Here is a 16754-nt window from a genome sequence, read left to right on the forward strand (position 1 = left end):
GCCAAATTATGGGTCGTCTGTTGAGAGTTAAAACTGAACAATGGCTATTGTCTAATTTGTCACTAGGTGACAAGAATATGATTGTATTGACAATATTCAATTTTTTGAATAGAAAATGATGGTCAGGTATCTCTCTTTTATGCGCTTTATCTTAAGCTTACTCTTTCTCAATATGGTATTTTTCCAGATTCTTGGCCCTATGCTTGTTTTCTTTACTTGCATCAAACATGGGCGACTCTGATTCTTGGACACATGACTTGTGCATGATGCAGAAGTTATGTTTTCAATTATTTTGTTTTAGTGGTCTTTATGAAATGCCTTTCTCATAGTTCATTTTATTGCATCAATACACATGGCTCGCAAACGAGTTGAGTCGAGTTTTGGCCTAATCGAACCGAGTCTCAACTTAATTTTACCAAGCTCGAGCTCGAGTTCGATCTCAAATTCAAGTCGAGTTGAACTCGAGCTTGAGCTTAAAAAAAATAGAAAATAATTATTTTATTTTTAAAAATGAATAAAATAATAATTTTTTGAACAAATAATACAATATTAGGAATATATAAAATCGAGTCGGCTCGCAAACTAACGAGCTTAGGATCTTTGAGAGCTCAACCTCGATGTTGACCAAACTCGAGTCGAGCTTTCACTCCAGTTGCTGAACAAACAGTGCAAATTTCTGGAATTATGTAGGGATATAAGCCAATAAATCAATTTTCCTTTCGACATTATGTGGTTTTGTCAGCGCTATTATTAGTCTGATTCCACCAAAATTTTAATAGCCTGGTTCATGTGTATTTTTTATTCTATTTTTAAGGAAGAAATGAGAGGGAGAAGAGCCAATGAAAATGGTTCGATTCAAATTTTGCCCCTTTTTTACTGGCTTTCATGTGTTTAGGTAGGAATACTTGAGTTGATTGAATTATTTCCCATTTGATATCTTGGTCTTGGCTGAACTACTTTAATCATTTAGATGCTCAGAAAATACTGCCAGTATATTCTCTTTCTTTCACACAAGAAACACCAACGAAGTTTTCGACGAGCCATTCAACAACTCCATTGTCAATTGATATTTGCTCCCAAAAGCACAAGCAATGCCACCATTGAATTGGAGCAGCATTCTTCGGCAAAGAATAAATTGACAGAATTATTAGGTCTTTGGAACTTCATACTGCGGCAGTATGCTCTTGGGCTTTCACCCCAAGAGGCTGTCTTCCTATTTCAACACCTCCAGGGCCACTGTCAAGTTGAGTACTTCTTTGACAGCTTCACCTATTCTTTCCTCATCAAAGCCTCTGCAAATCTGATCCAAAGTGGCTTAGGTAAACAACTTCACTGTTTAACTTACAAAGCTGGCTTTCAGGAACATATCTATGTACAAACTGCTCTGATTGACATGTATATGAAGTGTGGGTGTTTAGTGGAAGCGGGGAAGGTGTTTGATGAAATGCCTCAGAAGAATTTGGTAACTTGGAATGCTTTGCTTACGGGTTTTATAAGGTGGGGCGATCTTGGATCTGCTCAATCTGTTTTCAATAGGATGCCTCAAAAGAATGTTGTTTCTTGGACTGGCATGATTGACGGTTATACAAGGATGAGGCAATTTGTCAAAGCTCTCTCATTATTTCAGAGAATGGTTATCTATCAGGGCATCAAGCCCACTGAAGTGACTCTTTTAGCAATTTTTCCAGCTATATGGAATCTCAGGCATATTGAGTTTTGCCAACTGGTTCATGCTTATGGAGAGAAAAGCGGATATAATGCTTCTGATATGCGAGTTATGAATTGTCTAATTGATGCATATGCAAAGTGTGGGAGTATAGAATATGCACTAAGAGTTTTTCGGGACATATTAGATGAAAGGAAGAATATAGTTACATGGACATCTATTATATCCAGTTTTGCTATGCATGGGATGGCGGAAGAAGCTTCAAAAAGCTTTAGCGGGATGCTGTGTACAGGTCTGAAACCAAATCCAGTAACATTTTTGAGTGTTCTCAATGCTTGCAGTCATGGTGGATTGGTTGATGAAGGCCTTGAGTTCTTCAGAAGGATGGTTAATGAGTATGACATTGTTCCAGACATAAAACATTACGGGAGTGTGATAGACATGTTGGGGAGGGCGGGGAGGCTAGAAGAAGCAGAGAAGATAGCTATGGAAATTCCTATGGATATTGGCAATGTAGTAGTTTGGAGGACACTTTTAGGTGCTTGTAGTTTTCATGGAAATGTTGAGATGGGTGAGAAAGTTACAAGGATCATTATGGAGATGGAGAGACAATACGGTGGTGATTATGTCCTTTTATCCAATATCTTTGCTGGTGTTGGTAGGTATATTGATTCTGAGAGAGTGAGAAGCCACATGGATAAGAAAAACGCAGCAAAAGTTACTGGCCTTAGCTTTGTCTGATGGGGAACTGCAGAACCTGTCTGCTACGTTGGTCATACTGTGTTAAGAAGTTGAGCCAACCAGCAAAACTCTTATTCTCATCTAGCATGTCTTGACCTGGGGAACAATACTTGGAGTTGTGTGAAATGTTTTGTCTTCCTTCCAGTGCCAGGGAGTGGTTAACGGATTCTTAGTTTCTAAGTTGTTTAAATGAAAGTCAGATTTTGAGTATTATTCACTGCTGTTCTTCAGTTGGTATGATGATGTTTCAAAGTTCTTATAGTAGGTCAGTTCCATGAGAATATACCTTTTTCAATGTCCGACGGAACTGGAAATAAGTTACCTACTAAATTCCAAGTTTTTGCTTGGTTTGGTGTTAAACTAGAAAAGCCTTCAGTTGGAAGTTGTCTCAAGAAAGGTATCTTTTTATCTGCTTGATGATGTTTCAAATTTGAATTACCCACTTATTATTTATGGTAGAAAACTATTCTTCCAATTGTTTTCTGTTGGGTGGAGTCAGGTGACCTTTTTTTAATTATAGTGATGTTTCTTCTCATGTGTTGTGTCAAAAGCCTCCAATTGATGGCATTAATTCAGACTAGAAAAGACAAGTACAAATGCTACTTCTCACAAGTTCATACTTCTACAATATCAGGAATGGGATATTTAGTTAGTAAACCTTTTAGCTTTTATTCCAGTTGCACTGGAAACATTGCCCATTGGTGGAAAACTTTTTTTCTTGGTATTTCACAAAGTGAATAAACTGAAAGTTCAAAAAGTTCTCATGGCTGAGGGTCATTCTCAAGCCCACTTATAGAAAAAAATTGATGTAGGGTGATGCTAAATCCCATGACTGAATGTGATGTGTTGGCTTATCCTCAAAGTTTGTAAAACGGCTGTAAAACTTTGATTTAATTTGCAAAGAATTTTGTTTGTTGACAGTACTTCAGCTTCATCATCCAAAATAACATGTCGTTTTCTATCTTCCTTATATTGATTTACAGATTCTGTTTCCACACTTCCCTTCCCCCTCCTGTCTTGTTGGCTTTGTAATTAATGGAGCGAATTTCTTGATTTCTGAAAAGACGAAGAGGGGTTGCATGGTAGTTATGTCTGTTCACTTTGTTCCTTTCATTGAAATTTATGTTATTGGTTGATTGTTTCCTGTCATTTTATTCTCTCAAGCTTTGTCTGGTACTGATTGGAATCGTTTTAGTTTCCTTTTGTCCAGGTATTCCACAGTTTATCATCTATCAAAAGATAGTTGGCAACTACATGTATAAAGGAATCTTGCCATTTAGACAGTCAGTCTGAGAATAGGTGTTCCATGGAGGACCAGGGAGGAAGAACTTAATATGGCAGCTTGCACTTTCCATATTCAACTACAAATAAATTGGAAAAAGAAATGCTATGCTACGCCGTAAGTATAAAGATGGTGTTTGAGAATGAACCCTTTTATATACGTGAATGATTGCAAGATTTGGGAGACAATTCCCGATGTCATTCATCAATCACCCCACTCATCGGTGTACACTGTGAGTGTAAGATTTTTTGAGTGTCAGCATTGTTGTTTTTTGGCTCTTGTTCTGGTCATAGTATTTCTATTATTTTCATTGACTTGCAACTTTAATGAGATTCCTTTTAGTTGTGTTTCTCCTATATACAACACTGGTTATTTTGACAAGTTGTTACATTAATTTCTGATCAGCCTTTGAAAGAAGTTATAAATTAGTTGATAATTACGTTTAAATTGTAATGATACAATATGTTTCTCCTTCCTGTTATGAATCCCTAAAAGTTTAAAAAATAGAAGTAGGCCATGCAACCCTGCATGCATAACCAATTAGTATAGCATTAAGCGGTGCTGGAATTGAAACTCTGTAATAGCAAATGTAATGATAAAAAGTGGTGAAAAGTTATGGTCCCTCAGGCATACATTGGATGCTACACTTCAGAATTTACAAAGAATGACCTATCTGTGGTATCATGGTGTCATCCCAAAAATTTCAAGTTTCAATGTTTACAAACATCAAGTTGAATAATTTGCAATAGTTCTGTCTCCAGCTTCTTTCAGTTGAGATAGTCGGGAGAAAAATCTTCAAGATGAAGGGAACTCTGTCACCCGGATAGTATTTGCTCTGGACAGATACAGTATTAGTTGGCTCTTGAAATGAGCAACACAAGGAGGATGATCATGAGAAAGATGAGGAGAGATGAGCGCAAAGAATGGGAGGATACATAACAAAAGGCACCTTGTAGAAGTTGACACTTTAACAGCCTATCTGGCTGTCTTAGAAAGCTGTCTTAGCTTTCTCGCATCTCGCATCAGCACCTTTGCCATGGAAATAGGGTGGAGTACAAAGACAAATCTGGAAGAAAGGATGGTTGCCTTTGAGGCGGTAGGCCTTTTACCTGGATCCCATGAGCAAAGTGATGCGATTAGATTGATTGCGTCCTTAATAGCAGAAGGTATCAAGGTGGAAAAAGAGATACCAGCAACCTGTGGAAACTGGTATTTAAACATCACTGGCAAGTTTAAGACCTTCAGACCAGTTATTCTCTGTTGGGCTACCTAAAACACTGCATATTGTATTGATGCCGTCTGCCTCACTGGAACCTGGTATTGGCGTTCTTGTCTGCTGCATCAGTTGGTTTAGAGTACATTCCAGGTATTCAAACACACAGTAGAGTGTGTCATGCTCTGTAATAACGCCCTTCAGCTTCACAATATTCGGATGGTCCATTTTTCTTAGTTGATTTCTCTCAGATTAAGCTCTTCTGAACGATACTTCTTGATCTTTTTAATTGCAAGCACCTCACCAGTGTGCTTATCAGACGCTTTCCAAGCACCTCACCAGACCCAACTTTCTTGATTTTTTCATACTTTTCCACCTTTTGATTTCAAGATCATGCAAAGATAAACCAAATCTTTGCTCATCTGAAACTTTGCAGAAGGGGGGCGAACCTTGAATTTCAGTGATTGGAAATGAAAAAAAGGGAAGCAAGTAATGGGCCGTAGTTGCCACGTAATGGGCTGAAAGGTTTACAGGATAATTTATAGGGTAAGTAAGTGATATTTTTAAATTTTGGACATAAATTTCTAAGACTAATAAGCGATTTCCCTGCCCTCTAATTCCTTTGTAGCAGATAATTAAGAACTTTTTTTTTTTAACAGAAAGTTTCAGTAAATAAAATTGTTCTCGCTTATCCATTACTCCAAAAAAAAATTTTTCTTTGTTGTTGTATGTCAAAAAAAATAAAATGAAGAAATTTTGAAATCAATTCAATTGCCAATTTCAAACATTTAAGAAGACAAAAATTCGTAAAAACTTCTTGTTAGAAATTTCTGACATTCAACTAATTATTTGTAAAAAAATTAAAAATTTTGGTAAACCGGCAATACAATTTTTTAAAAAAGAAAAGCTAATATTATTGGTAAACTGGCAAAACGAATTTTCTTTTTTTTTTTTTAAATGCCTTAAAGCTATCTTTTATGAGAATCCGACAATTTTTAGACGCTAGGAATTCCTATCCTATAACAATACTAAAGTTTCTAAAACCAGTGTCTTCCAATCCCAGTACAATTATAACAACGTATAACAACTGACTAGGAGAATTAGTATGCGTTGTTTTTCCAACATCAAAATTCAGAAGATTATACTCAAGTTTCTACATTCTTTGATCAATCTTGATCAACCACGAACAATGTTGTTGATTGACTGCTTAGCAAAACTTGCAACAGAAGAAAAAATCAAACTAGATGAAGAAGAGAGAAAGAAAGCAGCCGCTGATAAGCTTCATCAAGATTCTCTAGTGCCCGAGATGAAGCGGCGCCCAGACTACATCAGATATATATGCAAGCGTAAGAGAACCCCCAGAGAAGTCTGCTGTGTCATAAGGAATACGCCAGAGGGGCGTTTTGAGGAATATCCCAAGGAGAAGTTGAACAATGGTACTGATTTTGATGATGGCCAGCCGCCCCATCGTGATGAGAATTGGAGGAGAGAGAGATTGTTGAAGAAACCAGTGGTTTATGATGGTGAGGTGAAAGTCAATAAGAAAGTAGTGGAGAAAACCATCGAGTATGAGCGTACTAGTAATGGGGTTTCAAAAAGAAAAAGATTCGTGGTGAAAACCCTGGAGAATGGGGATGAAGAATCCGATGATGATGAATTTTTCGAAGGCCAAAAAAGCATCAAGAAACGTAAGGAGGAGGGTTCTAGTAATGGGATTTTGATAAGGGAAAGAAGCTTGAAGGAGGGTTTTAATGAGGGATTGAATAACAGGAATGAGAAGATCGAGGAAGTTGTTTGTAACGAGAGTGAGGTTTCAATAAGAGCAGGTTCCTGGAAGCTACCTTATGGTGATGAACTTTATCAAGGTGAAAAAGGCATCAAAATTCAAGCGAAGAGGGAGGATGGTGATGGTTTTTTCACTGGAAAAATAAACGAGAAACAAAAGGAGCGTTTTGATAAGAAGAGTGTTAAGAGCAGGAGCCCTGTTTATGATGAGCGTCCATTTCCTGAACCAGGATTGCCAGAGGAAGTCAGGGAACAAATTTGCGAGAGAGCCAGAGAAAAAGGTGGAGTATTTGATGAAAAAGACAAGGCGATTTTGGTGATACAAAAGGCTCTCACAGCAAGTGATGTTAGCAAACAACAAAATCGATTCTCCATTCCTGAAAAGAAGATGAATAAAAGCTTTCTCAGTGCTGAGCAAGAAGCGTTCCTTGATTCTAAACAAGATGGGAAACGTTACTACAATCGTATCATGGTAGATATAATCGAGCCGTCGGGTACAGTGAAAGAAGTGGCTTTTTCAAGGTGGAAGATGCCGAAGCAAAGAGGCAAAACTAGCGTCTCATATGTCATAAAAGGAGCCTGGAAAGATATGGTGCCCAACAATAGGCTTGAAGCCGGCAAAGTTGTGCAACTGTGGGCAGTTCGGATCAATGAAGGGCTATGTTTTGCTTTTGTTATACTTGATTGAGGGAATACACAAAAATTTTTCACCTTAGGATGAAGAAATTCCCCAATCTTTAATCACCTTCTGTATTACTGCTACTTTTATGATTTATCAGCCTACTTTTCGATTGTTATATAGACTGTAAAACTCATGATGCATTGGGTTAACCTTGCTTTTGATTTCCATAAACAAGACTAGCTATCAGGCTGATGCTTCCAGTTTGGCTTGTAAACTTAATAAATATTGCTTTCAAAGATAGAGTTGATGAAATAAAGTAACTAGATTTTTATTTATTTATTTATTTTTGGTTGAGACACAACCGTACCATAATATACTGTACTTGCATTGTATCTTAAAAAAAAACTCAAATATTAAACAGGAAAACTTAAGGCTCCAATTTTGGGCTAATTATTGTATCACATAAGACCATCAATATTGAATATATATCCTATTGCAGGATTCCCAAGTTAGTACTCCTCTTTAACAAACAGTCACTGAAAAGCTGTTTAACGTAATTTTACAACGTAGCATCATTCGATTGTGACGATGGAAATTTCCTATTCTTATAAAGGTAATTAGAGGGATGCACAGCTGAGAAAATAGTTGAGGTCAATTGCTAGTTTTTTATAGAAGGGAAAAAACAACAAAATTGTTAGCTCAGTTGCTACGTTTAACCTGACAAAAATTCCTAAACCAACATGAAAAACAATTTTTTAGAAGTTTCCGATATTACTTGTACTCATTTTTTAATCATATGCCGAAAGTAACTCTGACTAAGAATTCAAAAACTTCCAAAAAGTCAACAAATTTATCCCACTCCTATTTGTACAATACTTAAAGTTTCTAAAACCAGTCTTCCAGTCCCATAAGAATTGTATAATCTATACAAGTACATGTGCAATTAGTCTCCAAATATTTCAATCGAATTGTATCATCTATAGAAGTACATGTCAATTAGTCTCTAAATATTTCAATCCATCACAAGATTACCTCTCAATATTGTTCATCAGTCTTGATCAGCGACGAACAAGACGCTCTCACAACGAGTGATGTTCATAACCAGCAAAGTCGATTCTCAATTCCAGCAAACAGGATGGCGAACAAGTTTCTCAGTGCTGATGAAGAAGCTTTCCTTGATCGCAAACCAGATGATGAGAGACATTACAATCATATGCTTGTAGACTAGGGGGAAAAGCCCGCGCGATGCACGGGAGTTTGGTGCCTGTAATTAAAGATGGTTAATAATTATTATTTGGTCTTTTGTAATGTAAAAATTGACGTACGACAAATTTATTATGTGATATTAAACATAAAAATCATAAGTTACATATTGAGTCAAAAAAATATAACATGCAATGAAACATAAGTATAAGATACGATCAACCACTTTGCATCTGACGTAGTAAAATAAAAGACCTATTTATATCTGTTCATGCACTTTAGGGATATTAAAATCTGCAGTTTAGTTTGAATTTGATCTTGATATGAAGACAATCCATCACATTATCTTGTCATATAAGTGAGGTTTGAACAATTAGCATACTTAAAGAAATCATTGCTAGTGGAATTTCGGTTCTTGCAAGTCAAATTCTTGAATTTATATTGATTCCAAGGACATCATTACGAGGCCTCCACCTTGACCAATCAATCAATTATGATTTATTGTATGATTTAGAATACATAGCAAAGCATCTCCTTTTTGATAGGAGTCACAATCACGAAACATCAGTTTTTGAGTTAGTTGCAAAGATATACAACAATTAACACGCTAATTTAGAGGAATAATTACCTCAAAAAAGTATTAAAGCATCTTAATCCACTCAATTCAAGAAAACAATTAAAAGTAATGAAGTACATACTTTAGATTTGCAGCCAAATAGTTTTAAGCAAATAGTTAAACATATTGGAAAATCAAATGAAGTGAAAAAATTGACTAAATGGAATTGTTTGAAAATTTCCATAACTAATGGTTTGAGGTTGGGCCAATTTGGTCCCTATTGTTTGAGAGAAAACACATTTCGAAAGTTTTAATTTTTTAACCAGTTTAGCACAATTGACCCCAATTTGGGATGAATTTGACATTTAGCCACTCAATTAAAACACACAAGAGGCATGCATTGTAAGTAAAGGAGTTAGGGGAGGTAAAATTCACTTATCAATTGTCCAATTGGATTTTGTGTGAAGTTTGAGTGATCATGTTGTTACTTTTTAGTTTTTTTCCATCTTTTTTTACATTTTTTTTTACAGAAGATAGTTAATTTTAACCTTTTCGTATAATATCATTGTGAATATGCTAAACTACAATCTAGGTTTTTCACTTTGTTTGATATTGTTTGTGTTTGTCTATATAGATTTTTTTATATTGTCATTGCGAAATTTAACTTTTGCACTGCATACTGTGATGGAATTGGATAAATTTTTTGAAAACCTCTTATCGTCAGCAATATTGTACTTTTACTTTTGGTGAAAGAGGAAAGTGTGTTAGCTATTATTTTTGTGCTATGGTTATGCATAAACTGGCCTTTGCAAAATAAAATTGATTCTTTTTATGAGTATCATGAATCTCTACACCATATTTGCTGAGGTTGAATTATGAAGTTATAACCAGTGGAGCACAAGTTGAGTAATTGATTGCAATCCCACACTTGATGTAAATTTTTTTTTTTTATTTACATGTGCTAACTTTGCTTAGTTTTAATTTAATTGTTACATTGATAAACTCATTAATTTTAATAGATTGTAACAAATTATTCACGAAATAAATGTATCGCTATATTTTTTCTTGAAGGGGAAAAAGTCATATTTTCAGGGTGCAAAGAGAAGACATGTAATAAAATCAATTCTTCTAATCAGATAAAAGATATAGAATTTTCGGCATCAATATGAAGAGACAAATAATCATGGATATGCATGCAAAAAACTTGGAATTATTTGGGCCAAATTACTATTTTTGTATTGTGTCCATGCAAAAACATGACAATTTTCAACTCAATCATACGGTTCATTTTTCTCAAATTGATCTCGCTTGTCAATCGCTCAGCATTGACAGTAGCTTAAACTAGTCTGGTTGAATCAAGTGTTTCGATCCATTTATCAAAACAAACTTAGACGAAAATTTATCAGGCTGCATTCAGATTGAGATCAACTAATATATATATATATAGACAAACACACACTTACACATTTTGAATATATTTTTAATCGACTTAACTTCGAATCATGCTCCTAATTTCAACGAACATAATGTCAGTATTCGATAGAGGTGTCAAAATGGGTGACTTGGACGGGTTTGGGTTGGGTAAAATGGGTAATGGGTATAAGTGAGTCAACTCATTTATACCCATTTAATTAGATGGGTATAAATGGGTAAGTCAAAAAATGAATTGGGTAATCCAATTACCCATTTGTAATCCATTTATTTTAACTTTTTGTAAACTCATTTAAATTCATTTTTGCAAACTAAGTTATCAATTTATACCACTCTTTGTACCCATCATTAGTTTTAAATATTTATTTATAATGTTCAATAAACTTAATTACCAATTTTTTTTCATTTATACTCTATGTCACAAAATTATCTATTATTTAATAATTGAATAATAAGAATATAAAAATTTGAACTAAGTACTATAAAAATTAATATAAAGACTTAATCCAAAAATTTTGAACTCCTAACATTTTTTTCATATATAAATTTAAATTTTCATTTTAGAAAGATAAGAAAATAGGCTAAAATTTATCATAAATTAGTAATGCTGAAAAATGAGCAAGTTAACAAACTAAGAGAAAATAAAATAATAAGATAAAACTAACAAATAATAATAATAATAATAATAATGAAATAAAAGTAGTTAACATCATGACAAAATGAAAAATTTGAAAAAAAAAAGGGTGGGGGAAAAGAAGAGACTTGGGGGGAAGAGAATTTTAAATGAGTTAATTGGGTTTGATGGGTTACCCAATAAAACCCATTTAATTTATACCCATATACAAAAATTTAAGATACCCATACCCATCTATTCATGGACGGATATGGGTAAATTTAATTAAGTGGGTTGATTTGCCACCTCTAGTATTCGAGGACTAATATGTAAATTATGTAAATTGGAGTAGCTTTATGAGTTAGTTAAAGGTTGTTAGAAATGATGAGGTAGCAAGTCAGTGTGTTACAGAACAATTAAGAAGTGATTGAATACTTCATTTCTATATAGGGAAGAATTGTAAAGGAAAAGGCAGTTAAGGAAATTGTAACTGAATTGATTCTTCTTCTATCTCTACTCTCTCTCGTCTTTCTCTCCTGCTAGCTAGTTCATCTTTACGTTCTTCTTCTTCTTGGAAACATGGCTCCTTAATAGAGCTTCTATCAGGAAATCTCACTCGAACTCCTGAAAATTGGTATCAGTCTGGACGAACCTTGGATTGTACAAATAGTTTGAACAGAATTTGAAAGATCAAATGAAGAAATAGGAAGTTCGTCTGCAGAAGGCACTAAATTCCATGAAGAATACCCACGGGTCTTCATCAGTGATCATAACATGTCAATTATGCCTAAAAAGGCACTTCACAATGTACACTTCTTCCCTTTTTTTCATTTTTTTCTCTTCTTTTTCCCAAAAACAACCATAAACATCCTCAAAGTAAACTTCAATTGCCAACACTTGCTAGATCAAATTCATTGTTTTGCATCAACACATCAAATCCCTGCACAATGAAGTTAAGATAAATTTTCAATGCAAGATTTAACAAAAAAGTCTAAACAAGAGGTTTCGAGTAACAATTATGGTTATTAAACAAACAAAAAGGGTTAAAGGCTCAAACATGGTTCACTAATGGTCAATAAAATAAAGACAAGTCTTTTAAGAAAGTCAAAAACTATTAAACCTAGGCACTCTTGTCATTTTTATGTATCAAATTCAACAAAAATGTGCTCTCAACATGTACAACAAAACATGTTCTAGAATGATAAAATCATATGCGATAACCACTCAACAAAAGAAAATTGAGTAAAATATAGATGCAATGCCCATTAATTGGCTCAAAACCTCACAAATGGTTAAAATTTGTCAAATTCAGCATATTCATCATTCAAATCTATTGTCAAGAAAAATAAGATACTTAACTAGTATAAATTTGTTGTTCATACTTGCATCTTGATTGTATACATCCATCATAGCCAACAAAATTAGCAACAAAGAAAATATGAGCAATACAAAGCATACCTACCTAACATAACCCCTTTCCCACACTAAATCTTACATTGTCCCCAATGTAAGAAATAAAGAACAAAAGAAAAGTAAAAGCAGACAACAAAACTTCCCAGAATACAGATGAGGGTATCTCACTGCTAAGGATATGGAACAAAAGGTGGGATGAAACCAATAAAATGAAAGTAACCACCAAATTCTTCAATCATTTTAGACACGGGCATGACTAAAACATAAGGAGTCTTTTGGTCAAAAATTTTCAACTCACCAATTTCGGTGTGCTCTAGAGGGGCGAGCACGCCTTGTCGATTACTAATCTTCTGAAATTTCTGAGCATGCCATGAGAACTTATGAGTTAATTAGGCACAGGCACACCATGTTTGGTAGTAGTTTTCGGTCCACTAAAACAACAAAATAAATATCAAACACATAAAACACAAGAAATCTAAAAGAAAAGTAATAAAAATGAACTACAAATGAATTAGATTGCATCCCAATAAGTCATTAGGATGTTTCATTTTATAAAAAATATTAACATAGATAATTTCTCCATCAAACTCTATCATAAGAGTAATCTTGCTAATATCAATCTTAGTTTAGATAGTACTACTCGGAAAGGGTCTTCCTTCTAATATAATAGGTGATGAATTTGGAGAATTTTTATCATCCATATAAAGCACATAAAAATCAGTAAGAAAAACTAATTCATCTACTTGAACTGAAATATCCTCAATTACTCCATCTGGATAAGCATATGTATGATCATTTAATTGAATTATTATCCCTATTTCTTTTAAAGGGTTTAAATTTAGAGAATCATAAATGGTTTTACGTATCACATTAATAGATGCTTGGTAAGAGTATATTTTACGTGTTTTTTAGTGCATTTTATTAGTTATTTTTGGTGTTTTTTAACTACCTTTATAGCTAATTAACTAGGATTCTAGTGAAAATACGTATTTTGTGGTTCAAAGTGTGAAAATTGCATTTCTATGGATTTTATTGGTGAAAACTTCATGTTTTTGTAGGTTTAATGATTCAATCATCAAAGGAAGTGAATTGAGAAGAGAATTGGATGATTATTGATGATTTAAAGAAGTTTAAAGAAGACATGAAGTGCAAGAGAAGAAATGCAATCAAGAACAAAAGAAGAAAAGTTTCACAACTTTGACACCTTGTGGTATTTTGGCAATATCTTGAACTACAAGCATCAAATTGAGGTGATTATTATACATTTTGAACCTAAGAGATATATCTACATTTGGTGTGAAGATATTGAAGTCCAGTTCAGCCGTTTTCCTTGTCAAAAAGTCCAAATACAGAAGTGCAACTATGTTGTCAAAAGCTGAAACAAAGCTCTGACCAATTGAGGGTATTTTGGTCATTTCTTGGTCCACATAGCACCAAGTGGGATGATTCTTGAGGCATTGGAAATCTAACACAAAGGGCTACAACTTTTGTAATTTGAACAAGAGTTAGTTCGGTCTCCATCATCAAGAAAATAGCAGTTGAAGTGGTACCAAATGCACAGAAGTGAAAATGCGACTTCATGAATATGTGATTTGAAGTCACGTATTCTCTTATATATTCTGCAACTTGCTCATTAACTTACCCTGCTTTTACACAACATTTTCAGCTTAATTTCATCTATCAATTCCGGCTGTGTCTGATCAAGAAAAGGTTAGAAAGTTGGAAAGACAACTCATGAGAGTTTCAAGAGTCAAAAATGACAACTAGAAACAACTCATTTGGCTCTTGAATCCTCTATAAATAGAGACCTTTGGAGAACATTTAAAAACATTGGAAGGTTAGAGAAACTTACCAAAAATGTAGTTTTCACTAGAGTTTCCTTAGTTCATTAGTTAGGGTAGTATAGAGTAGCTAGTGTAGGTTATCTTTCTTGTATTTGTAGTTAGATTTGGATGAAGATTAAGGAGCAAAGATGTAGAGTTTGAAGCTCATGTAACAAGGGTGACATCTCTTCTATCACTTTCTCTTTTGTATTTAAGTTTATATTTAACTACAATACAAGTTTGGATCCTATTTTTCATGTTTAGTTAAAGTTTATGCCTAGAATTATGGATGAACTTTCTATATTTTGTTAGTGATATTTACTTGGTTATATGGTTATATTAACTTGAGCAAATTATTTATTGTTTTTTCTTTTCTAATCATGATTAACCAGTCATTAATTATAATTATCTAAAGGTGTTAAGTTTGTAATAAGAATTGAAATTTAACACTAGTTCAAAGAAGTGATAAACCTAGGGAGTTCACTCACGAGAGTAGAGGAACACCTTTGTGGCTTTAGTGACTTGTTCAATGTAATTTTATAGAAGAAATGAGCTTGTAGTTAATTTCATAGCCATGAGAATAGTTATGGTTTAGTTACAAGTATAGTTGATTCACTACGAAAGTATGTTTTACATATATTAGGAAATTATGGCCAAAATAATAGCATTCACTTAACCGATAATCTCATTTGCAAGAGTAGTAAATAATTCCATATCTCTAGAAGTTTTGTAGTGTTATTTTCATTACTTTTATGTTTATGGTAGTCTAGATAATAAAGGAGTTCAAAAAACACCAGTAATTGAAAATTTTTCCTGTGGGTTCGACCCTTACTACCCTATACTCACTTTCAACTCGTATACTTGCAAAAAATTGTGTGTGAGGTATTTAGGATATTATAAATATAAAACTTGATTGTGGACGAACTAATTGTATATATAGACCCCGCGCACGTCAATGCTCCTAAATCTAACATTGCATTTATCTTACAGGGGATAGTAAACAGATCTGAATCCCTGCATTTGGGTGAATTTTTCTTTTGTAATACCGTTGATATATCCTCTCAATTTTTTCTTGTTGATGCACAAGTTCTTCAAAAATTTAGCATATTTTGGCACCTGCTTGATCACATCCAATAGAGCAATATTGATTTTCACCTTCCAAAACACTTCCAAAATCTCTCTTTCTTTGTTCTACTTTTTCAATTTCTCTAACTTGTTAGGAAAAAGAGGCGGATTAGATTTAACTTGAATTGCATGATTAGAAATTACCTTAGGACTTATACAATTTTATCCTTCTTTTTCAATCTCTTTTTCAATATGATCTTCACTTTTTTCCTTTGGACTGATCAACTTGGGTTCCTCTATCTCTTTGCCACTCCTGAGGGTCATAGTGCTCACATTCTTAGGGTTCACCTTAGGTTGTCATAGCAATCTTCCTTTCACTCTGGCTTCTAGGTGATTTATCACAGTCGCCAATTGACTGACTTGATTTTTCAAATTGTATATACTCGCCTTCGTTTTCTACTGAAATTGTAAAGTGTTAGAGGCTAAAGTTTTAACAATGCCTTCTAAAGAGTTACATGAATTAAAAGATGAAAGTTGAGCTTTTGGCAAGAATTGAGGTTGGAACCCTTACAGTTTATTTTGAAAAAATTCGATTGCTTGTTCTCTCCATACTTAAGGTTCGGATGATCCCTCGAACGTATAGGAGTATGGATCATATTGCTTACGTGACACGGGCACGTTACGAGTCATATTCATTTGTTCAGCACCTTCCTCTTGAAACATTGGATGCATATCCATGGAGTGACCTATATTCGTGCAAATTCCATATGTCTTGACTTGTTGCGAATTTCCCATAGCCAATTGTCATACAAAAGAGATAAGTTCAAATAATTGCTGTTGAATAGATGAAGCATTTACCTCATTCACTCTACGAATAGGAGTATTATTGTGAAACATTTATCTTATTCACTCTACAAAGAGGTGAGTAACACATTTACAAATTACACACAATTATCAATAGGAAAGATTTTACCAAACTTGGTCAGTCTAGCCGACTCACACAAAAATTCATACAACTCCACAGATTGCGCTCACAACTTAACACTTCCACAATACACCAAATTTTGCCTACACAACAGCCGGCAACAAAATGAGATACCCAAAATATCCCCAGAAAATTCAGTCATACTACACAAGATCAAACCTCTTGATTTTTTTAGATGGAGATGATGTCCACTTACAACTTATCGTTAGCCTGATGCTTTTTTGACTTCCCTGAAAATTTATTTTTGGGTTCACAAGATAGAATAGGGCACATATTATATGAGAAACTTTCAGATTCACAAATGGGGTTTATTAATCTCTCTACAAATACAAAATTTCATATTTTCATAAATCTGC

General features: G+C 34.1%; 1 protein-coding gene across 3 annotated transcripts; it reads left to right on the plus strand.

Annotated features, from left to right (window-relative positions):
- Nucleotides 1-627: 627 nt before the first annotated feature.
- On the plus strand, nt 628-5235 carry LOC113738762 (pentatricopeptide repeat-containing protein At1g09220, mitochondrial). Of its 3 annotated transcripts, none has more exons than XM_027266027.2 (3): nt 628-2804; nt 3603-3921; nt 4451-5235. In XM_027266027.2, the coding sequence occupies exon 1, from the start codon at nt 971-973 to the stop codon at nt 2405-2407; it is 1437 nt and encodes a 478-aa protein (XP_027121828.1). In that variant the 5' UTR covers nt 628-970; the 3' UTR covers nt 2408-2804; nt 3603-3921; nt 4451-5235. The 3 variants fall into 3 exon arrangements, with proteins under 3 accessions (XP_027121828.1, XP_027121834.1, XP_027121833.1); XM_027266033.2 differs by having other exon boundaries at nt 3603-3806; XM_027266032.2 differs by having other exon boundaries at nt 3618-3921.
- Nucleotides 5236-16754: the final 11519 nt, after the last annotated feature.

This window comes from Coffea arabica, chromosome 4c (assembly GCF_036785885.1).
Source record: "Coffea arabica cultivar ET-39 chromosome 4c, Coffea Arabica ET-39 HiFi, whole genome shotgun sequence".
Lineage (NCBI taxonomy): Eukaryota > Viridiplantae > Streptophyta > Magnoliopsida > Gentianales > Rubiaceae > Coffea > Coffea arabica.

What these genes read in the sequence shown, in the direction of transcription:
- LOC113738762 (XM_027266027.2), top strand. Translation starts at nt 971, where the DNA reads ATGCTCAGAAAATACTGCCAGTATATTCTCTTTCTTTCACACAAGAAA.